This window comes from Arachis stenosperma, chromosome 3, assembly GCF_014773155.1.
Source record: "Arachis stenosperma cultivar V10309 chromosome 3, arast.V10309.gnm1.PFL2, whole genome shotgun sequence".
Lineage (NCBI taxonomy): Eukaryota > Viridiplantae > Streptophyta > Magnoliopsida > Fabales > Fabaceae > Arachis > Arachis stenosperma.
In genome coordinates, this window is record NC_080379.1 from 153,446,136 (window position 1) to 153,469,220 (window position 23,085).

The 23,085-nt window shown below is 34.4% G+C and overlaps 3 protein-coding genes across 5 annotated transcripts; 2 read left to right on the plus strand and 1 right to left on the minus strand.

Moving 5' to 3' along the window:
- Positions 1-5,735: 5,735 nt before the first annotated feature.
- LOC130965328 (beta-ureidopropionase) lies at positions 5,736-8,175 on the plus strand. Its single transcript, XM_057890095.1, has 6 exons — positions 5,736-5,981; positions 6,156-6,263; positions 6,584-6,772; positions 6,857-7,084; positions 7,168-7,392; positions 7,656-8,175. The coding sequence occupies exons 1-6, from the start codon at positions 5,853-5,855 to the stop codon at positions 8,019-8,021; spliced, it is 1,245 nt and encodes a 414-aa protein (XP_057746078.1). The 5' UTR covers positions 5,736-5,852; the 3' UTR covers positions 8,022-8,175.
- Positions 8,176-9,027: 852 nt separating this feature from the next.
- Positions 9,028-16,211, plus strand: LOC130968197 (protein EXECUTER 1, chloroplastic). Of its 3 annotated transcripts, none has more exons than XM_057893354.1 (13): positions 9,028-9,764; positions 10,438-10,554; positions 10,665-10,730; positions 11,188-11,294; positions 12,252-12,333; positions 12,802-13,599; positions 13,730-13,853; positions 13,964-14,133; positions 14,639-14,713; positions 14,886-14,978; positions 15,106-15,365; positions 15,570-15,715; positions 15,830-16,211. In XM_057893354.1, exons 1-11 carry the CDS (start codon positions 9,360-9,362, stop codon positions 15,196-15,198), a joined length of 2,130 nt encoding a protein of 709 aa, XP_057749337.1. In that variant the 5' UTR covers positions 9,028-9,359; the 3' UTR covers positions 15,199-15,365; positions 15,570-15,715; positions 15,830-16,211. The 3 variants fall into 3 exon arrangements, with proteins under 3 accessions (XP_057749337.1, XP_057749335.1, XP_057749334.1); XM_057893352.1 differs by having other exon boundaries at positions 15,106-15,223; XM_057893351.1 differs by having other exon boundaries at positions 9,029-9,764; positions 15,106-15,246.
- Positions 16,212-16,421: 210 nt separating this feature from the next.
- On the minus strand, positions 16,422-18,005 carry LOC130968198 (nicotinamidase 1-like). Its single transcript, XM_057893355.1, has 5 exons — positions 17,780-18,005; positions 17,522-17,705; positions 17,285-17,418; positions 16,985-17,170; positions 16,422-16,739 (listed from the first exon to the last, which is right to left on the minus strand). The coding sequence occupies exons 1-5, from the start codon at positions 17,918-17,920 to the stop codon at positions 16,647-16,649; spliced, it is 738 nt and encodes a 245-aa protein (XP_057749338.1). The 5' UTR covers positions 17,921-18,005; the 3' UTR covers positions 16,422-16,646.
- Positions 18,006-23,085: the final 5,080 nt, after the last annotated feature.

The window sequence follows — 23,085 nt, forward strand, 5'->3', positions numbered from 1 at the left end:
TAACAGATAATACAGTTATAAACAACTACACATAAATACATCACAAGCAGTCCACAATATTCAGTGATCCAACTTTTATTTAAGTATAAACTTTTAGTTAGAACACCCCTAGATATAGCTAGATAATAACTATATACATATATATACATACAACATCCCAGGTCCTGACCTGTTCAAGAGGTCTCTAAGCTGGCACCCAGGCTAGCCTAGACTCTATGCTCACCTAGTCCCTCTAAACTACTAAAGCGAGGGAAAGTACGTTCTAAGTCTTCAAAACTCAAGTCAGGTGGAACGTCACCAAAAGGTAGAACATCGTCTGCTGCTCCTCTGCAGGATCAGACATTGCCATAGAACGTCTCTTTGGTACCACATCAAGTAGCCACACAACAGGAGTCTTGTATACGGGTTTTAGGTTAAGGTGCGCATACGAACCGGGTGCAGACGTTGGCTGGTCTCACAGTATATACATATAATCAGAGAACGATATTCACCCTATACTCAGAAGACTATCTAGCGTAGGATCCTCTTCGCAGAACCATCATCAACGAACTACGGTAAGGTACTCTTACTTCCATCTGGTTTTGCTGCTCCTAATTCGGTTAAACTTTCAGGTGGTCCTTAAGCACTTTTTCCTCCTTAGAGTTGCTGGAAATTCACGTTTCTTGGCCCTCAAGTCAAGTTAAGCATGATTCCTTATTTCAAGCCTTGATATGTTATATGGTTATGTAGAGGAAGAAGAGAGGATCATTTTGGTGAAATCGGAATTTTGATTTGAGTTTTAGTTCAGAAGAAATCAAGCTTTGAAGATTTATGAACCAAGAACTTTCTCTCCTTTTTCTCTTGGTGATTTTCGGCCACAATGAGCAAATGAGGCAGCCTTGGGGGTTTTGGGGGTGTAGGGTGAGCTGTGATTGGTTGGCTTGGAGGTGGGTTAAAATAATATTAAAATATCTCTGGTGTATAACTACTAAAACTAGGTGTATCGGAACACTTGTAAAAATATCTCTAAAAATTATTTTCTGAGCTACTAGCATAAATGACACTAGTAACATATTTAATATGAGAATAAAACATGAATAATGAGGCCTTAGCATTGCTAAAGTCATTAGAGAGTGCTGGTGCTAAGCTGCACCAGTAAACTGTGAACCCGGTTAAACCGATTTTCTGTTTTTAACTAAAACAGACCAGGTAACCTTATAATATCATTCAATCATCTTCTAATACTAATATAATGATAATATTATACTATTATCTCTCTCCTCTCATGAATCGAGTCCGGTTCGTCAAATAGAGACTATTTACGAAAATCAGAATCAAAACTGCCAACCGATACGATTCAAAAACTAGGTTCTTCGCGATTGCATTATCAAGCTTGCCTCAAAGGAGGTTCTAGCTTAAGGATGACATAATGATAATGAGGATTGAGATATTTGATGATATATCAAAGGTTCTCCTTTTACCGATCCTCCGGAGTTCTCCGTATCTTTAGAAAAGATCTCACGTACTCGAAAATTAGGGTTGTTACAACATGGACCGAGGAGGAGGCTCAGCCGAGCGGGCAGTGTCGCAGATTGCGTCAGAACAACGAAGGGGTAGTTATCGGCAGAATAGGGATGCGCCAGGGGATTCATGACAGTTCCGACGGAAACCCAATGAATGCGAAGCGGCACATGCAAAGGTGTTTGGCGGGAGGAGTGGTGAAGCAGGTCCGGAAGGGGCATCAGCGGAGAGGCGCAGCAAAGGCCAAAATCGAGAGGAATTCCGCAGGATTAGGGATGGCAATGACAGTGGGGTAAGGAGGAGCTTCGATCTAGGGACATGCACCATAGCTGAGAACGAAGATCAGAGAGGTGAAGATCTCTGCGCGAAGGAGGAAGAAGATCAAACTGAGGTGTATCGGGGCGGATCAATTCTGGGGCGGGCTTTGGAATAGGTTGGGGTGGGGAACTAATAGCTTCTATTGCTTTGGGCCGGGTTGGTAGTCTGGCCTAGAGCCAAGTCCAAAAAAAAATTCTTGCGTCAAGTCCGAATATATATACAATTCTATATAATCACAAGAATGTCCTCCTAATTAGTCATGTATATAAAAGAAATGTTTAGATACTTAATAATTTTAGTAGAGAAAAAAATAATTAACTAACATTAATTTAAATATCAGATAAAATAAAAATATTTAGTGCTTAATATTTTTTTATATATAAAAATATTTTTATAAAAAAATCATAAAATTTAAATTTTTAATATATCTATTATGTCTTTATTAAAATAAGAATTTAAAAGTTTTTATTAAGGTAAACTATTAAAATAGTAAAATTTTATATCAAAATTTATTTTACAGACAAAAGTAATTCTTAAAGATGTGAACGATAAATAAATATTTAAATGATCTGGATATTTTATATAAAAATATTTTTTTATTTAATAATTATATTTAAATATAATAATATAAAAATATTTATTATTTATTTATTATATTAAAAATATTTTTAAATATCTTTTTTAAAATTTATAAAAAAAATTGATTTTTTAATATTTTTATTTTTATTATTAGAATTTTATCAAATATATTAAACTATAAAAGTATTTTTTATTATGTTTTTTGAACAAATGAATGATACTTAGACAAGTTCTATATATATTAATACACATGTTTTTATCTTCTAAAACTTCTTTCTATTTTATTTAGACTTAATAATTTAGAAAAATTATCATGCTCGTTTGTATTGCGTAACACCTGGCATTCCTAGTAGGAACAATTTGTCAAGGTTGTATTTGTTTTGTAGTGACCAGTGAGATATACATGGACGAATATGTCCCTGTTGGAGAAATGCTTTTTCTCTCTCGGGGTCGTGAAGTGCTTTTTCTGTAATGAGCTAATGACTAGCTGAGTAAGATGTGTGTTCCTTGGCTTGAAGAGTATATATAATTTTTTTTCGGTCAATTTTGGATGTCAAGAGAAAGCTTGAAGATGCAAATAAGATATAAATACACATATATAAGTAGACATAGACATAATAATATATAATTTTTGGTTTGTTTAGTAAATAATACACTAAACAAACTACACAAATCCTATTTATATTAAAAGACAACATGTTGGTGAGAGTGAAGGATAAGAAGGGAACAGATGGCGGAAGAATGGTAGATTTGAAAAATTTACAAAATATTAGAGGTAAAAATAAATAAAAAATTTGTGTTCAACATAAAAAATTTGTGTATCAACTTCCTGAAAGGACACAAAATATACGTTTGTGCAACGTATACAAAAGTATTTTTTAAATGACTTTTATGAACAATGTGAATAATTGATTTTAAAATTAGTCTAACAAAAAAAAACACATTACACTCTAAATTATCAATCTAAATCTTAATATTAGGATAACTATATGCATATCTAGTAAATTGAACATCCGATATATTCATTGTTTACATTATTTAATATTTTTATTGTCTACCTATACTTTTCTTTATTTTTATTTTTAAGTAGATGATTATTTTTACCAAAGATGAGTGGCGTGTGGCAAGCCAAGCAGCGATGATGAAGTGAGATGATTATTGATGAAGGTGAGGTGGCCGTCGATTGAAAAAGAAGAGAGTACTGGAGTGAAATACTTTGCTAAATTAGGATTTCGGATGGTTATTTTTTTAAAAATAACTAACTGGATTTTTTAAAAATTTAAAATTTGAAATTGAGGATTTAAAATTTGAAATTTGATGTGACTGAATGAGACTTTTTGAATTTAGGTAATCTATGGGCTACATAACCAGCACATTGTACACATTATCAAATATTCTTTGAGTTAAATTTTAAAATGGTCCTTGAGATTGACGTTATGCACTAAAATCGTTCCTGAGATTCCAATTGCACCAATTACGTCCCTGAGATTGAAAAAACTGCACCATATTAGTTCCTGACCTATTTTTCATTAACGACATGATGACATGGCATAATGACGTGGACTGTAAATGACACGTGTCACTACATGATTTGGCCATGTGTAATGGTATGATGATGTGGTGACCAGTGACATGTGGCATGCTGACGTGGATGGTTGTGTCACGTGTCACAATGTTATTTGGTCACGTGTCCGTTTATGTCATGTGTCGTAACAGTATTCATCCATGTGTCATCCATTATGTCATCGTTGTATATACACCAAATTAGTCCCTCACTTTGTATTAAGTGACTCATTTTAGTCCTTGAAATTGAATGTCGTGCACCAAACTAGTCCCTTCACCAATTTTTTCTCATTTTTTTTAAATTTAAAATTTTAATATCTTGGATACACTAATTTCAACTCTATTTTTTCATATATTAAACAAGTACTTTCATAAAAATTTTTAAGATTTTAGTTTTAATTATATAATTTTTTTTAATAATTTAACATTGATAAATTTTGTAATATATAAGTACGTTATTATAAAAAAATAATTATATGATTGATTAGACACATTTTTTCCATAAAAAAATATGTTTTTAACAAGAAATTAATAATTAAAATAAACATTTTTTTCTTATGAAATACATGTTTTCGTTATGTGTAAATGAGTTAGATTGAAGGCACTTCAAGCACCCTCACTATATCTTTGACCTCTGCAGTCTAGACGAAAGAGATCGGAAATGGTAATGAGGGAAGCTTGAAATGCCTTCACGTCAACTCCAAGACGGCGGTTATTAGGGATATCCGCAAGAAAAAAAATATTTTATAAAAGTACTGAAGGAGGTCGGAGATGGTAGTGAAGATGTTTGAAAAGCCTTCACGTAAACTCCAAGTCGGCGGTTAAGGTATTCGCAAGAGAAAAAATATTTTATAAAAACACTTTTATTTGAAGAACATGTGAAAAATAGAATTAAAATTAATGCATTCAAAAATATTGAGAATTTTGAATTTATAGAAAAAAATGAAAAAAAATTGGTGAAGGGACTAGTTTGGTGCACGACATTCAATTTCAGGGACTTAAATGAGTCATTTAATGCAAAGTGAGGGACTAATTTGGTGCATATACAACAATGACATAATGGATAACACGTGGCACAAACAGACACTTGACCAAATAACATTGTGACACGTGGTACAACCATTCACGTCAGCATGCCACGTGTCATTGGTCACCACATCATCATATCATTACACATGGTCAAATCATGAAGTGACACGTGTCACTTACAGTCCACGTTATCATACAATGTCATCACGTCGTTAATGAAAAATGCGTCAGGAACTAATATAGTACACTTTTTTCAATCTCATGGACGTAATTGGTGCAATTGGAATCTCAAGAAACGATTTTAGTGCACGACGCCAATCTCATGAACCATTTTGAGGTTTAACTAAAGATTCTTCATTGTCTCATTATCAGGATTTCAAAAATAATCATTCCCATACTTAATAAATTGAACATCCAACATATCTTAATTATATATAACTAAATCCAATTCAATCAAAATAATCATCTATTTAAAATTAAAATAATTATTTGTATACTTATTAAGATGATCATCCTAAATTAACTATTAAAATAAAAAAGAAAGAGATAAATATATAATTTAATACATGAGTCTTATAATTTAATATAACCATAAAATTAGAGAAATAAAAAAATAACAATTTTGAACAAAAAAAAGAACATACTAATCTTAATTTTTAAAAATTTAAATTTTAAAATTAAATAATTAATAATTTAATTTTTTATTTTAATTTTTGTTAGGATAATTCATTAGGAGAATTATTCAACTCCATGTTTATGATGAGTGTTGCCAACGAAGAAGATGCGTAATCCGCTGTCACTCTAATCTTTGACCAACGCTGATTGAGATTTGAGAGCGTGCAGAAACAGAAGCAGCAGCAGATATGGACGACACCAAACGCAGAGAAGAAGAACAAGTGATGAGCAATGAAGATGATTCGAAGGGTTCAATCTGTGGCTACGACTCACTTCACCGGCTTCTCAAGGATAATCTCAAACCCCATCTCTTCCACGTAATACCCTTACCATTCCTTTCTTTTTCCCTTAGTTAAATCGACCAAATTTGCATTTCTTGTTGGTTCCCTAAATCCATCGTCAATTTGGAAAATTCGATTGATGATTTGTATTTTCTTGCATTTTAATCTTTGTTCATGCTTCTTCGAAATGGACCATACATATACTTGCAGGAAGTGAGCCGTTTGCTTACTGGTCTTAATTGTGGAAAACCACTTGAAACAATTGTTCTCCCTGAATTAGCTTCCACTCTCTCTGCCAAGCATGGATTTGACCTCCAGGTATGAAGTTTCTGCATTCACAGATGAATGGAATGTTGGATTCTTTCATTTATGCAGAATACACAAAATGAGTACATAAGACAATGTTGGATTCTTTCACTTTATCTATCCAGTTTTCACCACTGTCGTGTGTACTCACTCCATGGACTATGAACATGGGAATGACTAGTCTTTTGTTTCTTCTCTGGCTGTTGTGAGATGGTTTTAGATTAATGCTTTAATTAACTACGGCTTCTTTGTCAGAATAGAAAGTAGAGACTCTGTTGGCTATTTCTGCTGTACTAGTGGTTGCTCTGATGATTTTAAGTTGAATCTTTCAGGCTTTCTGCTTTCAAGCTGACAAAGAACTATTAAGAGAACCTCGTGTAGTGAGGGTTGGTTTGATTCAGAACTCCATTGCCCTTCCAACAACTGCTCATTTTGCAGACCAGAAGAAGGCTATCTTTGATAAACTAAGGCCAATAATTGAAGCTGCTGGTTCTTCAGGAGTCAACATATTATGCTTGCAAGTAAGTTTCATGATTATGAATGTTTACTGTTTGATTTATACTGTGATATGAAGTCTTAAATAGTTTTATATACTTTCATTGCAGGAAGCATGGATGATGCCATTTGCCTTCTGTACACGAGAGAAGAGGTGGTGTGAATTTGCAGAACCTGTTGATGGGGAATCAACAGAATTTTTGCAATTCTTTGCCCTCAAATATAACATGGTTATTATAAGTCCAATCCTTGAGAGGGATATTAACCATGGAGAGGTTATTTGGAACACTGCTGTTGTAATTGGAAATCACGGCAATGTAATAGGAAAGCATAGAAAGGTAACTGCATAAACTTTATGTTCCTAATTTTATTGCTAATGCATCTGTTGTGGCTATGTCATGAACACGTAACATCTTGGCAGAACCATATACCAAGAGTTGGAGACTTCAATGAAAGCACATACTATATGGAAGGAAATACTGGCCACCCTGTATTTGAAACAGCATTTGGAAAGATTGCCATTAACATATGCTATGGTAGGCACCATCCATTAAACTGGTTAGCCTTTGGCCTAAATGGTGCAGAGATTGTTTTCAACCCTTCTGCCACTGTGGGTGAACTCAGCGAACCAATGTGGCCAATAGAGGTCAGTTGCTCTATAATTAACTAAACTACTCTAAACCTCTCTGGTTCTTAAATTGAATCTGGCACATTTTTGTGGCATAATGTGGCAATAGCTATGATCTGATGCCAATGCCTATAAGTCAATAATCAGAACGAAATCAGTTCTTAAATGACTAATGAATGAGATAATTAACATACTACAATGATGCTGCTTAACCTTCTATTTTGATTTTGTACTGTTTTTTCAGTAGAGATTTGGTTTAAAAAGGTGTTACTGTTTTTCAGGCACGAAATGCTGCAATAGCAAATAGTTATTTTGTTGCTTCAATCAATCGTGTTGGGACTGAGACATTCCCTAATGCATTTACTTCTGGTGACGGGAAGCCAGCGCACGCCGATTTCGGGCACTTTTATGGATCAAGCCATGTTTCAGCACCAGATTCATCCTGCACGCCATCTCTGTCCCGGAACAGGGATGGCTTATTAATCACAGACATGGATCTCAACTTGTGCAGACAGGTGAAAGACCGGTGGGGCTTTAGAATGACTGCTAGGTACGATATGTATGCCGATACACTAGCTCACTATGTCAAACCAGACTTTGAGCCTCAGATAATCAGTGACCCCTTGTTGCACAAGAAGTCCTTGTAATTGTAATCTATGTAATATGGTCCTAAACTACAAATTATTATGTGTTTCACTGCTTTTTTTAGTTCTTTAGATTGTGGTCTCACGGTCTGCCGTGAGATTGCCAAGTGCGGCAACTCCAAATAAAATTTCTATGTTGCATATTGGAATAATAAAACCAGTTCCCAGAAAGAATTTCAAAAGCATGAAATTGGAAACAGGAAAAGATAGAGAGAAGGAAACAAAAGAATTTCCATTGCTGGCTACGTACAGGGTTTGTTATACGGGGGGGTTTGTGGACCTCGGGGTAATAGTTGTGGACTTTGTGGTCCTTGTTTTGTGTTAACTCAAGTCACACAGCCCAAATCTTAATGTCTACGAGCCTTGCTAAGTTGCTAGAACCTAGAATTGGATATTTTTCATGAGTGAAAATCTTTTTGTTTTTTTATTTTTTTTAAAAAAAAATTGATGTTTTTTATTTTTCAAGCTAATTTTATTCAAAATATTATAATTTGTATTGTATTGATTTGAATTTGTTTTTTTAATTCAATCTAATTTAAACTAGAGTGATTTAGATAATATATAATTTAAATTACAAAATTTCAAAATTTTTAAATTACAAATTATTAATATTTAAAATTTATATAAAATGTAAACCAATTCAATCCAATTCCCAATAATATCAACTGAATTAATTAAAGTCAGGATATTAAGAAAATAGCTAATGATACACTATTTTTGAAGGACTCAAAAACCAAATCTCTTTGTTGTAAAAAAGTAATAGTTGTAAATTATGTTCTATAATGGGTGCAAGAAAAATTTATCAAAATTCACCCTTTTAAATGAATATGAATTATATGATGAGTGTGACAAATAACATAAGGCCTACCTAATCAATGGTCTTGGCACAACTTATATCTGAATACAATATTAATTCCATATTGCCACCTGTTAACCCAAAGATTTCCAATTTAACACACCGAACACTTCAGGGGCCATATGGATTATGGAAAACAAATATGTTTTGGAATTTAGAGAGAGGAAAAACAGCTATCCCAGCAGCAGTTGCAGTTTCATCCTTATCCTAAAACAAATCTTTTCTCATCTATAAACAAAATTTTCACAGTCAGCTTCATAGCCTCATGTTTTGAGTTTCTCCCACAATCACAATTTTTCTCTTTTCCGGTATTAGATATTTCCAATTTTTTCCTCCACTAATATTAATATTATTAAGTGGTTACTCTCAAAACTACTTAAAAGGAGGAAAAAAAAGAAATATCAGAAAATATTCACATTCACATATCCACTGTTATTTCACCCTCAAACTGAAACCAAAGCGAAGCAAAGAAGAAATTTTGTGTCATGGTCATGGCTTCCATGTATGCACCCACAGCTCCGAAGCTGAGTTTCCCAAACCACAAGAAGCAATCTTCAATCCCTTTCACTCTCAGAAGGCCCTCGCTCATTCCTTTTCCTTCTTCCAATTCCCATTCCCTCTGCCGCTGCCTCAACGCCTCCGCTTCCGACGATGCTAACAGCACCTCCGGCGGCGGTGGAAACAACGTCCGATGGGACGCCATGGTCCAGGACTTCGTCAGTAACGCCATCAAGCAGTTCGATTCTCTCATCAGCTCGCTCTTGAAAGACGATGCCGCGATGGCGGCGGTTGAGGGTGGTGGTGAGAAGGAGAAAGAGTGGGATTGGGATCGATGGCGGCAGCATTTCGAGGAGGTCGATGAGCAGGAGCGTCTCCTCACCGTTCTTAAGGTGCCCAAATCAATTTTGATGTGTCTGTCGATTGTTAGAAAAAAGAGGGTGGTTTTGATTTTTAGTGTGGGTTGGGTAAAAACAAATTTTTGTGTTAAAAATATGTTCTTTTGGACTTTTTTATTTAGCTGCGAGGAATGGTCTTGTGTAGAATTAGGGTTAATATGAAAGGAGAGCTGGTTAATAACATGTGCACAAAATCCTAAAGCTAGACTATAGTGTACTAGCATTGCTTATTATTGTATCATTTAAAACTAAAGTATTCTTCAAGGCTTTATATTTGGGTTCCAAGTAATGAATGGAGATGCTTTTTTCTTTAATATGAAACCCTTCTGTGGAATAGAGGTGCAACCAAGTAATGCATTATGCATAGCAGTCAGCTGCTATTGTAAGCTTAGAATAGAGTCAATCATGTCATGACTTTAGTTTGCTAGAGACTGATCAAAATGGGAAATCATTTACTTCTAAGCAATCGTCTATTTAATAACAGTCGTGAAGGATTTTGTTTTGAATGGCAAAGCCATGATGTTCAATGAAGAGGCCTATTATTAATTGTTAGTGCACGAACTCCCATGCAATACTAAAGAGGATTTCTTTGAATCCCCCTTGTAATTCGATCATGTGCTGTCTGGTTTAATAATGTTTCATTGCTACTTTGGTTTGTGCTCCACAGGCTCGGTTAAGAGATGCAGTGTATTTGGAGGATTATGAAGATGCTGCCAGGCTTAAGGTGGCAATTGCAGCTGCCTCAACCAATGACAGTGTTGGAAGAGTGATGTCTTATCTCAATGTAAGAAATTTTAATTCAATGATGCTTTTCTGACAAGTAAAATCTTTATTATAACATATTTTCTAATACACCATTTGTTAAGGTATAACATTTATTTTCTAATCTTTCAGAGTGCCATAAAGGAAGAGAGATACACTGATGCTGCTTTTTTAAGAGACGAAGCTGGTGCTGGACTTGTGAGTTTTCTTGGAATTTGTTTAATGACAACTTGAATACATCTTTACTTCATCATGAGAATAGAATAGAATGTCGATTGTGATTTCAAAGTGTGACCATGTTAATACTAGTAGCTGTTTAAACTGGTGGTAATTTGATTTAAACTTTGTTTTCACCACAAAGCCTTACTTCCCTTGATCCTTTACTGACTATGAATTGTGAGTATATTTGGGTTGCTTATTATTGGTTTCCAATGTTCTAGTGGTGCAATTCTTTTACTACTTGGATCTATTACGTTTCAAATTTTACTCACTTATGAATTGGCGTATTGTCCTTTTTTTCCCCTTCAAATTTTGACTTTTTTTATGTACTGCAATATTTTGCAATGTTATTGTTAGCATCTGATTTTTTCACCAGTAATGTTGTAATGTCTCAAACCTGTAAAATTATTCAAAGTTGATGTATTTTTCTTCACAGGTGGGTTGGTGGGCTGGTAGTTCAAAAGACTTTAATGATCCACATGGTCTAATTATACGCATTACTCCAGAGCACGGAAGATATGTTGCAAGGAGCTATAGTCCTAGGTAGTTTTCTTTATGTTGATGATTATAACCATGTTAGGATTTTTGCTATCTTTCATTGATAAAGAGTATAAAAATAATTTTCTGGCAAAGGAAATGTGTCAAAATATTTGGGGCAGTATTCCTGTACCTCTAACTCTACGCTGCTTCAATTTCATTAGAGCTAGGATGTAAAGAATCATACCCTAGGTAACAGCTGTTATGTGTAATTGACTAACCATACTGTACCTAATCTTCCCACCAGTCTCTTCCTTCCCTTTGTATTATAATATAGACATGGGTGTACTCTATTATCACCGAGTTTCATTCAGAATTTATCAGACTCTATACACTTCCTTTCTGCTCTATTTCTGTCTGCTGTTTTTTCCTCTAACTCCGAGATTTCAACTCCCTCTTTTTCTAATTGTCTTTTAGAATTGAAAATTCATAGTATATGTTGTATTTCTTTGCTAACATTGACTGTTTTGTGAAATTTATAACCTAGTATTATCTAAATTGCTATGAGATTCGGTAGCTATAAGCTTTGACCATTTGGATGAGCCAGCAATTTATTGTCATGATTGTTCATATTAATGAACACTTCAGGTTAGTTACAAAATGATCCAGTTTTGAATGAAGTAATTAACTAGGAAAGGGGATTTCCCTAAATAACATGAAAAACTGTTATTTGGGGAGGGTAGGTTCTGAAATGTGTGAAGCTGATAGATTACGATTCTTATTCCAAGGTTGTAATTGGACAAAGCTGTATTCAGCTGTTCTCTGCGTGTTTTACATCCATTTTCAGTGCCATGTGTTTCACTTATATGAACTCTATCTTAACTTATGCAAATAATCTATTATCTTCGAACAGTTTTCACTTCTTGATGTGTTCTGAGGTGTTGCTTTAAATGGTATATTTTAGGCAGTCGTACTATTATCCGGTGTGTCTTCTAGTGTTGACCCTGTCACATATTTTTCTAGGCAACTTGCAACATCTGGTGCTGGTGTTCCTCTATTTGAATTTTTTCTTACTATGGATAGGAAAGGTGAATTCAAGTCTCAGGTATCACTTCTCAACTTATCACTATAATTTCCATCAATTTCTCCTTGGATCATTATAATGTAAATAGTAGTAAGTCATCCCTTCTCAACTTATCACTATAAATTCAGGGATTTACTTAAGATTGATTTCATGTGATTTTTGAAGAAAAATTTATCTTGACCATATTGCAGTGTTGAAACATCCTAATTTGCTCATTTCACCTCTCAGTTAGATAGAGATCTTGATATCTTGATATGTCTTCTATAGGTATAAACGAATGTAGAGTCCACTTAGTCAGCGGCATCCATAATAAATAAATGGTTCCAATTCATTTTCTTTTGTTAATCACTCAAACCAAATCATCGTTCTCTGTTCTGTTTGGATTTTGCTGTTTTAAGTTTTTGCTGATACCTTGTTTTTTTAAATTTACTGTATTCAAAGGTTATTGTCCATTTGCAGTAATGCAGTAGGGTTTTATTTTAATTTCAGGCTGTGTACTTGAAGAGAAGAGGAGGGGCCTTCCATGGTTCCCCAACAACCTCCCCTAAAGCATTGAGTGCTTCTGAGAGATTGGGTTCTGTGGAGTCAACTGATGATAGAAGTGAACTCTTTGTTGTGAGTACTGAAGATCCAGCTGATGATAGAAATGATGGCTCTGATCCAGCCGAGGGAATGCCTGGATTTCAAAATGTCATGAAAGATATGATTCCTGGCGTAAAGGTGAAGATTTTCAAGGTTACACACCCAGAGAAAGTAGACAAGGATATTATATCTAAGGTGATTGAGCAGATAATTGAGGAAGAAGAGGATGAGGATAACGATGAAGATGATGATGATGAAGAAGGAGAAGATGAAGATGAAGATGAAGATGAAGATGAAGATGAAGATGAGGAGCAAGACAATGATACAGGAAGTCTGGAACTGGCAGATGTTAAGTCTGAAACTGACCAAGAGGGAGATGATGAGATTGAAATAAATGATGATCTGGGAACTTTTGAACATGAAGAACAAAATGAAATTGCAGTCAAAATTGTCGTTCGTGGTCTTGTTCAGAAACTTTCCAGCAGTTTTCCCACCTGGGATTTGCTTCGAGTTCCTGCTAAGTTGGAGATGAAGGGACGTGGTTCATTTTCCTTTACTGTTGAAAAGGAAGTCAATCAGCAGGATGACCATGACAAAGGGAAATCTTTATCAGATAAATCAACCAGGATGCAAGGTCCACGAAAAGTTGATCATGTTATGTTTGACCTTGCTAAATTCATCGGGAAGGGAAAGGTACCTTCAAAGGTAGGTCTAAGTAGTAGAAGTGAAACTGCAATTTCTAATTATTTGACATTTGGTTTCATTGTGTCAGCATTCTGTTGTTAAATTCATCCAAAAGCTTCGTAGACCATAATGCTTCCATTCAATCTTCTAGGTGCTCAAAGAGGTGGGAGATTTGATAAATCTCACTTTAAGTCAGGCACAAAATCATCAGCCATTATCTGGGACAACAACTTTCAATCGTATTGAAATACCAGCTTCTTTGGATCCTCTAAATGGTGATTTACTAGAGCACTTGTCAATTTGATTGTTATGAGGTGCTAAAAATTAGCTGCCAGAAATGGGTTTCTAATCTGTACTGAGGAACAAATATTTTCATTTTGATAAGGTCTTTACATTGGTGCACATGGACCTTTCTCCTCTGAAGTTATTCAACTTAGTCGTAGAGTTGGTCAATGGCAAGAGGAAAGTGGGTCTAAGGAGCCTTCAGATCTTGAATTTTATGAGTATGTTGAGGCCTTGAAACTAACTGGGGATCCTTATGTACCAGCTGGTCAGGTAATATTGGAAATTTTATTTCATTGCATATACAAATTTGAAATTCTTTTGTATATATCTTTTTTTTTTCAATTTTGTGATATTAAAGCTCCTGCATGCGTAGAAAATGTAATGTTTGACTGTCAAGCTGAATGATGAATGTTGGTGCTTTGAAATATGCTGACATCTGAATCTCGGTTTAAACTGTTTCTAAAATATACATTTAGCATTAACAAAATCTAATATTATTCAAGTGTAATGAAGTATTTGCAATCTTATTATAATTACGTTTTTTTTCCTCAATAAATAAGAAACATTCCTTGATAAGTGTAATGTAGTATTGAACTAATTGTGTATAAAATAAATAAATAAGTAAAAATTTCGCACCCTCACTGTGAATTGGTGATGCTGGTGATGATTTGTATAGTAGGAAGATGAGTTCAAACAGCTTCACTTATGTAGCTAACAGGTCCTTTATGCAGCCTGTATTATACATCTGATTGCTTGTGTTCTATGATCACTTTAGGTGGCCTTTCGCGCAAAAGTTGGAAAGAGGTATCAACTTCCTCATAAAGGAATAATTCCTGAAGAGTTTGGAGTGGTACGGTTGTTTCCCGGTTACAAGGGGATCATATTAAGTCTCACTGCTTTCTACACCCCCCAATCCCACAAAACAAAACTCTCCAAAGTTTTTATTTACTTTCCAGTTTTAAAGGAAGAGATAAAATTATTGTTGTTCTGTAGTCTTTTCTCTGATGTTGTTGACACTATAGGTTGCTCGCTATAAAGGCCAAGGGAGGCTGGCTGAGCCAGGGTTTAAGAATCCTCGGTGGGTTGATGGTGAACTTGTAATTCTAGATGGAAAGGTTTGTCTTTATCACAGCTGTGACATTTGTTCAATATTTGTTACTGTAATTCCATTGTGAAATTATTGTTTATTACTTTGATGTAACAAACTTGTATTTGCAACTTGTCTTGCGTTGATTTTTGCAGCACATAAAAGCTGGGCCTGTTGTTGGATTCGTGTATTGGGCCCCTGAATATCATTTTCTGGTATTCTTCAATCGGCTTAGGCTTCAACAATAGGGCTTTGTCATTATGTCAGAGACATGTAAATAATTCTGATTTTTTGGTGTAAGTTCTTTACATTTAAGGTTTATGTGTCATGAAAGCATTCACTGATATCAATTTCATCCTCTGCAACTTTTTCTTTCTCCTTTTTTATTATACTGGTCTATTGAGCCGATGAACTGGTATAACTTAATTTGTGTTTGCTGTCAAAAGTGATTTGGGTTATTAAATACGTTGATTTCCTTGTATCAAAGGCAGATCTTTACTGCTACTTCATATCTATACTGATATTTTTTTAATTTGTTATATTAAAAAGAAACATGAATTTCCATTCCAATATACAAATATCCTTTATTAAATTGTTGTTTCTTATGTTGTTTGACCAGTGATTCACTGGCTAAGCCAGTGACTAAGCTCCTTTTCTGAGTTGCTAACTGGTCCGAGTTTTGCACCACTGTATTCGGGAGTATTGTTGGTGAGATCTTATGCTTTAATGGCGGATATACTGATCAATACAGCGTCTACTGTTAAGGTATCCGGTGTTCAATTATTTAATAGCTATTTCATGGATTTTTCTTTTCTCCAGTGGATACTGGATACCAATTTTATTCAGTGTTGATTTTCTTTCTTTTCCCTTTTCTTACAGGTTTAGAAGATTTTCACTATTAACCTTCCAAGCAGCATTGAAATTTAATTTGGGCATTTGAGGACCTTTCTAGCTCTAACTGCACTAACTCTGGTTATAGTAAGCATGGCTGCTGAACCTTTACTAACTATAGAATGAAAAAGAAGGGGTTCAAAGTATCAGCACTAGTCACTATTCATTCCATGTGTTATGGAAGTGCTGTTTTCACAGGGTATCTTTCATCAACTTTGTATATTAGTTCAAATTTTTCTTAAAAATTATAATATAGCCATGTATCATTAATATATAAATAATCATGCTTAGTTAATGTATGCATGGTTGATATGGTAGTTCTGTTGGGATGATTGAAATCTTTGGTTATCCAAATAGCATTATTTTTACACCTTGGAGAGCATCCATGTCTGTGGAATCAGAGTAACTGGTGTAATTTTAGCTAGCAAGAGCATTGGTACGAGTTTGATTGAGTTTAACCAAGTCAAATCAGACTGTTGATTGCTTCACCAGTTTTCAGTTGTTCTAATTCGGTTTTAATAACTGCTGCTGTATGAGTTTACTTCGATCCATGTCAAGCTTCTTTATATTTCATGCTAAGTGACAATTGAGAAGCCTTCTCATTTCATTATTTTACAGAAATTTATTTGATTTCACAACAAAAGGTCTCAGAAAAGATACTGCCAACATATTTTACATCTCAACCTTAGGGGAGCTTCCTGACTCAACTTCATACTGCTTAAATTACATTACATGTTTTTATAAATCTCACCAACCTTAGATAAGTGTATTTGAGATTTTTATTGAGGAAAAGGCACACACCAAATCATATCTTCTCTGCCACACCAAACAGCAGCTGGTTTGCTATCCTGGCTCCCCTTTCTTTGGCCATATACAGACCCACGTGATGCATAAACTCCTGCCATCAAAATTTAAACTCATGCCCTAGCTTTTACAATTATCATTTCTATTTTCTATTGTTTGTATAATATATACATAAATAATGTTACACATCCAAGTCTTTTTGTTAACCAAGTCCAATCAAATTAATCTAACATAATAAAAATCAGTTATGGCTTGCAGTATTCTAAGTCTTATTATGTAATTTGGTTAGACTTGGTTCATAAAAGGGTTTAGATGTGTAGCATTACTCTATATACAAACCTGAGGATGAGCTAGAGTTCCTTTGGTGTCATGGGCTACTTCAAGTGGGATATCAAAGGTTGCGCAGCCACGCGAATACACCACCACGCTCTCTAGAGGCTCCAGAAAGCCGCGGTTTTTAGCAGACATGGTTGAGCACACGAAATCCAACACGCAGATATCTGTGCATACGCCTAGCACCACCAGCTTCCCAATCCAAGCAACAAAAGAAAATGCATTACATCAGTGGTTATAACTTGTAATGATATGATATAAAAAATCAGCAGTTTACTTTGCCAGGCACAATCACAAATTACTCACTGTGTTGATCTTATTTTTCTTCACCCAATCTACAAAAACATTGGAACCGTCTTCTTCAATCGACCCCAAGTATCCGTCGAAACAATCCTTTCGTCTGATTGTAACGTTGCTTTCATTCTCTAACCATCTTAAAACTGCAATTCAATGCAAAATTATTCAGATCGTGCCATGTCATGTCATTCCTAAATCATTTGGACTATTGAGAGAAAGCTAAACAAGATTTGACAATCGGTAAACCTGGAACAAGATTTGATTCGTCAGTTCCAACAATACAGTGAGGAGGATAAGGGTCCTCTGACTTGTTAGGGTGGTGAGAATCCAGGAAAGCCATGACTGGCAATTTCTTGTCACAGAACAATCTTGCTAGCCTTTCTGATTCATTGATCATCCCTGATATCTGTCTGTTGGCTTCTCTTGGAGCCTGAAAAGCAAGTAATATCAATCACAAACACACATGCAGGGTCTCAAATCTGAATACTAGTTAATAAAGAGTACCAAATTTCCAGAACCAACAGTACAGAATCCATTTATGATGTCCACAAGAACAAGACCATTGACAGTGGCTTCGGTTAATAGCACTGACTCCTGCTCCAGAGGAATCTCATTCTTGAGGAGCTCAACTGTTTGTGACACCATACTCCCCTTTCCCGCACTTGTATTCACTTTACTGTAACACTAACATCAGAATCAGATATGTCTCTTACCGTATTAAAAAAAAAAATCAGATACGTCTCTTTGTATATAACTTTATATATAATAATAGGTGAAAATTTAAGTGGAGTCGACTTCACATAAAATTGATATCTAAGAGTCGTTAGATGAAAATTTAGTCAAATCAGTCAAATCATCTAACGGCTTTCGAATATTAACTTCACGTAAAGTTAACTGCACTGAGTTTTCACCATAATAATATAAAATTGAATCGGATGATTTTTTTGTTTTAAATAATTGAATTAAACCGCACCGCCAGTACCCCGTTAGAGAGTGTCGTGTGGCTTCAAGTCTCCTTCACTCAGTGTAATCCGTGAGACCGTGACCGTGACCGTGACCGTGACTCAATACACGGGAAGAGTCAAAACAAGTTTTCCAACCTTGATAAGGACGATAAATATCTTTCTTTTGATCCGCATTTTCACACTCTTTTTCTTCTTTAGTATCATTATTGGCATAACGTGATTCACACTATCTATATTGCTTTACTCTTTAGTGATATTTAATCATTATATACTTTTTTATATTATGGTACAAAAATAAAAAATTTCATATAGACTAAAACTCATACACTAAATTAACTACAATGTGTTTACGTATATTTATTCAGATTAATTTACATATTTTTTAATTAAATCATTAACTATCAAAATAATTGAAATTATCATAATAAAATAGTCAAATTTATAATAAATGAATAATTAAATTTATTTATAATAATATAATAATTTTTTTGTGAAATGTCAAATACGTAATTCTATATACAGATCCATAGTATTTTTTTGTGCATGTAGTTGAAGAAAATTTATTTAAATATATCTTGTTTACTCAAAAAATTCTTATAAGTTTCAATATTTAAAAAAATGCTTAACAAATCTGATTGCATGGGTGTATATACCGAGAGATTTTATGTTAGCATACTCAGATAAAAGTTAATAAATTCATAATAATGGATGTATCTTAAAATATAAAATAAAAAATTAGTTAGTTTTATTTTATTCTGTTTGAGTATACTTAAAAAGTTATATGTTAAATTTATCATGAGATAATCTCACAAATATATTTGTTAATTTTTTTCTAATAATATTTTGTAGATAACACATTTGTTTAACGTGACTTCTGAAATTACCAAATTAAATAAGGAACCTTTTTTTTTTAATCTCAATGAAATCCATATAAAAACCCCTCACTTTTCATTTTTCACTTTGGATAACAAATTAGTGATAATAAATATACGTAAAAAAAAATCAATGCTTACCAAAAATTAAAAAAAATTAAATTTTGTTTAATTTATTTTTTATAATAAATTTTAAATGTTTAAATATTATTTATTTTTATATTTTTAAATTAAATATTAATTTATACTATTTTTAAGTTAAATACGGTCTTTTAAATACTATAACAATCACTATAAGAAAAATTATTACCCCAATTGTATTATTAATATTTAGTATATATATTAGCAAAAATATTAAACAACCAATTTTTTTTTTAACTAAATCCAACCAAATTAATTTTAAGTACATGCATTTTTTTATATGTTTTTTTTTCTTCTTTTTCTCCTCGTCTTCTTTTTTTTTTCCGATCATTGTCGTCATCATGATAATCATCATTATCACTTACACTTCTTTCATCTTCTTCTCTTTCCCTTTTTATTTCGTATCATCATCACCATCTTCTTTTCTTTCATCATCACCTCTTTTTCCACTCTTCCTCTTCCTTCTCTTCTTCCTTTTTTTTTTCATTTTTTTGTGTGTAATTCTTTTTCGACATTGTCATCATTGTCATTGTCATTGTCATTGTCATTTTCTTTTCTTCTTCTATTTCACGTTTTTTCTTCCTCTTCTTTTTTTTTCTGCGTAATTCATCTTCAACATCATTATCGTCGTCATCTTATTCTTCTTTTTCTATTTTGTGTGGCACAATTAAAAAATTTTGATGTCAAAGTTAAAAAATTTCTATAATGTGAACTCACATTAACAATTTCGATGTTATTTTTTTACTATATATTTTTTCTATCAATTCATTTTTCTCCTTCTTGTTTTCATAGTTTTTGTTTTTCATACTCATGTAATTATCATTATTTTGTTTTCTAAAAAGAATAAAAACAAATAAATAAATAAATAAATAAATAAAATTATGCAATTTTTGGTTTCATTTTTTGGTTTATCCTTTTTATCATGTACAAAAAATTTTAAAAAATGTAATTTTTAAATAAAAACACAAAATTTTGCACGAAGAAAGAAAAAAGAAAAAGAATAAGAAGAAAAAAAAAGTTGTATGTCACGGTAAATTTTAGAAGGTTAGATTTAATAGTGTTTGTATAGTTTTCTAGAGTATTTGAGAATGCTCTAGATGGTTTCGAAACGTTCTAGAATGTCTTAGAAGATCCCTAAATAACCTAGAAGGTTCTAGAAGACTATGGAAGGTTATAGAGTATTCTAGAAGAATGTAGATGTATATAGGAGTATGAAGAGTAGTATGGAAGAATCTAGAAGTATTTAGAGAAATATGAAAGGATAGATATTTGTAATGAAGGTTCTAGATGATTATTCTAGACCGTTGATTAGATTTAATCCTAACCATCCAATGAGGAGGCGGATGGCTATAAATAGGTGAGAGTTAGTGTGAGTTATATGTGAGTCATTTGAAATAAACACTTGAGTAATAAAGTGTTCTTTCCACCAAAGCTTCCCTTCTCTTGTGTTCTCTTGTGTTCTTAGCTTTCTTGCTAAATACTGAGGGTTAGGCTGACTTGGTCTTAACTCAAGAGGTTGAGTAAGTCCGAGTACCGGCACGGTAGCATTAGAGTGTGTCCAAGGCTGTGACAATTTGGCATCAGAGCAAGGTTCGAGAGGGAGCACAAGTGGTTTGTGGGTATGGCTTCTAGTTTAACCATGGAGCATGTTGAGTCTCAAAGGGGAAAGGATATTATTCCTTCTCAATGGGGAAGCAAGAAGGTGCGCTCTTCAAGTGAGTCTAGAGGTAAGAACTCTAACTTCTTAGAAGAGAGAGTTTCTATGTTGGAGAATGTTCTATCTTCTATGGATAAGCGTTTCCAAAGGATAGAACATGATAAGGAGACCCTTGAGGCTCACGTGTTAGGAGAACTAGATGCTTTCAAAGAAAGCATGCTCCAAATCGAAGAGAAACTTGATAATTTCTTGAAGTTATTTGAGGAAGTTCGAGTTTGGCTCAAGGAGGCAAAATCTCGACCAACCATTATAAGAGAGACGACAAAGATTTATCTTCCAAAGCCAAAGGAGTTCAAAGGCGTGAAGGATGCTCGAGAGGTGGAGAACTTCTTATGGCAAATGGAGAGGTACTTTGAAGGCCAAGGGGTGGTCGAAGAAGCAATAAAAGTACGCACTGCATCTCTCTACCTTTCTGATAATGCTACTTTGTGGTGGAGAAAAAAATGCGTAGATATGGAGAAGGGTACTTGCAACATAGCCACATGGAAAGATTTCAAAAGGGAGTTGAAAAGACAATTCTTCCCTGAGAATGTGGTCTATGAAGCAAGGAAGAAGTTGAGGGAGTTAAAGCACAAGAGTACGATTAGCGACTACGTAAAGGAGTTCATTACTCTTATGTTTCAAATTTCTAACTTAGCATCAGAGGATGCATTGTTCCTCTTCATTGATGGACTCCAACCTTGGGCAAAGCAAGAACTACAAAGAAGGAATGTTAAGGATGTCGATAAGGCTATCGTGGTGGCCAAATCACTCACTGAATATCATAGGGAAGACTCTAAACCTAAGTATTCTTCGAAGCCTATTTCTACTAAAGGTGGGGGAGACAAGGGAAAAAGTTTATCAACCAAGAAGAAAGGAAAATACTCTTCAAAGAAAGAGTACGAGAAAAAGAAGAAGGCTTTCGTTCCCAAAGAAGGATGTTTCGTGTGCAAGGAACGATACTAAATAAAGGACTGTCCCAAGGGACTCTGGCATCTATCGCCGAGGAACGAGAGGCTCAAACTCAAGTAATTGAGTATGTTGGATCTATCCAACATATGAATGCTGTGAAGCGCAAAGAGGCAAGCACTGCAGAAAAGAAAGGCTTGATGTATATCAAAACTTTTATCAATGAAAAACCTATCATGGCTATGATCGACACTGGTGCTACACACAACTTCATCATGCCTGATGAAGCAAAGAGGCTTGGGTTGAAGATCATCAAAAAGAATGGTTGGTTCAAACCCGTGAATACCAAGAGTGAACCCCTTAAGGGAGTAGTAAAAGGGGTTGAGATGACTATTGGTTCTTGGAAGGGTCTTGTGGATTTCTCAGTAGCACCCCTGGACGATTTCAAAATAGTCATCAGGCGTGATTTGCAAAGAAAGACAAATATAATACCTATGTTATACTATGACATAGTATGCGTCATGGAGAAAAGGGTCTCCATGCATGGTCTCTACAGTCTCTATATTTGGAGGACCACCGATGCTCTCTGCTATGCAACTTTCAAGAAAGGAGAGATTACATATTTGACTCTATTATACAATAGGAGTCAACACCTGAAAGAGAAGAAGTTCCTCTCGAAATCAAGGAAGTCCTTGAAGAAAATAAGGATGTGATGTCTTCCGAGTTGCCAAAACAACTACCACCTATAAGAAAGGTGGACCACAAGATTGAATTGGAGTCAGGAGCAAAGCCACCTGCCCCAATACCTTATAGGATGGCACTGCCAGAACTTGAGGAGTTGAAGAAGCAACTCAAGGATTTTCTAGATGCTGGGTTCATCCGTCCATAGAAGGCACCTTATGGCACACCAGTCTTGTTCCAAAACAAACATGATGGTTCATTGAGACTATGCATCGACTATCGAGCACTTAACAAGGTAACCATCAAGAACAAATACCATATTCCTTTGATTACCGATTTGTTTGATCAATTTGGTAGAGCCAAGTGGTTCTCAAAATTGGATTTGAGGTCAAGATATCACCAAGTGAGGATTGCTGATGGTGAAGAGCCTAAGACCACGTGTGTCACGAGGTATAGATCGTATGAGTGGTCAGTGATGCCTTTTGGCTTTACCAATGCTCCTGTGACCTTCTGTACCTTGATGAACGAGATCTTTCGATCTTACCT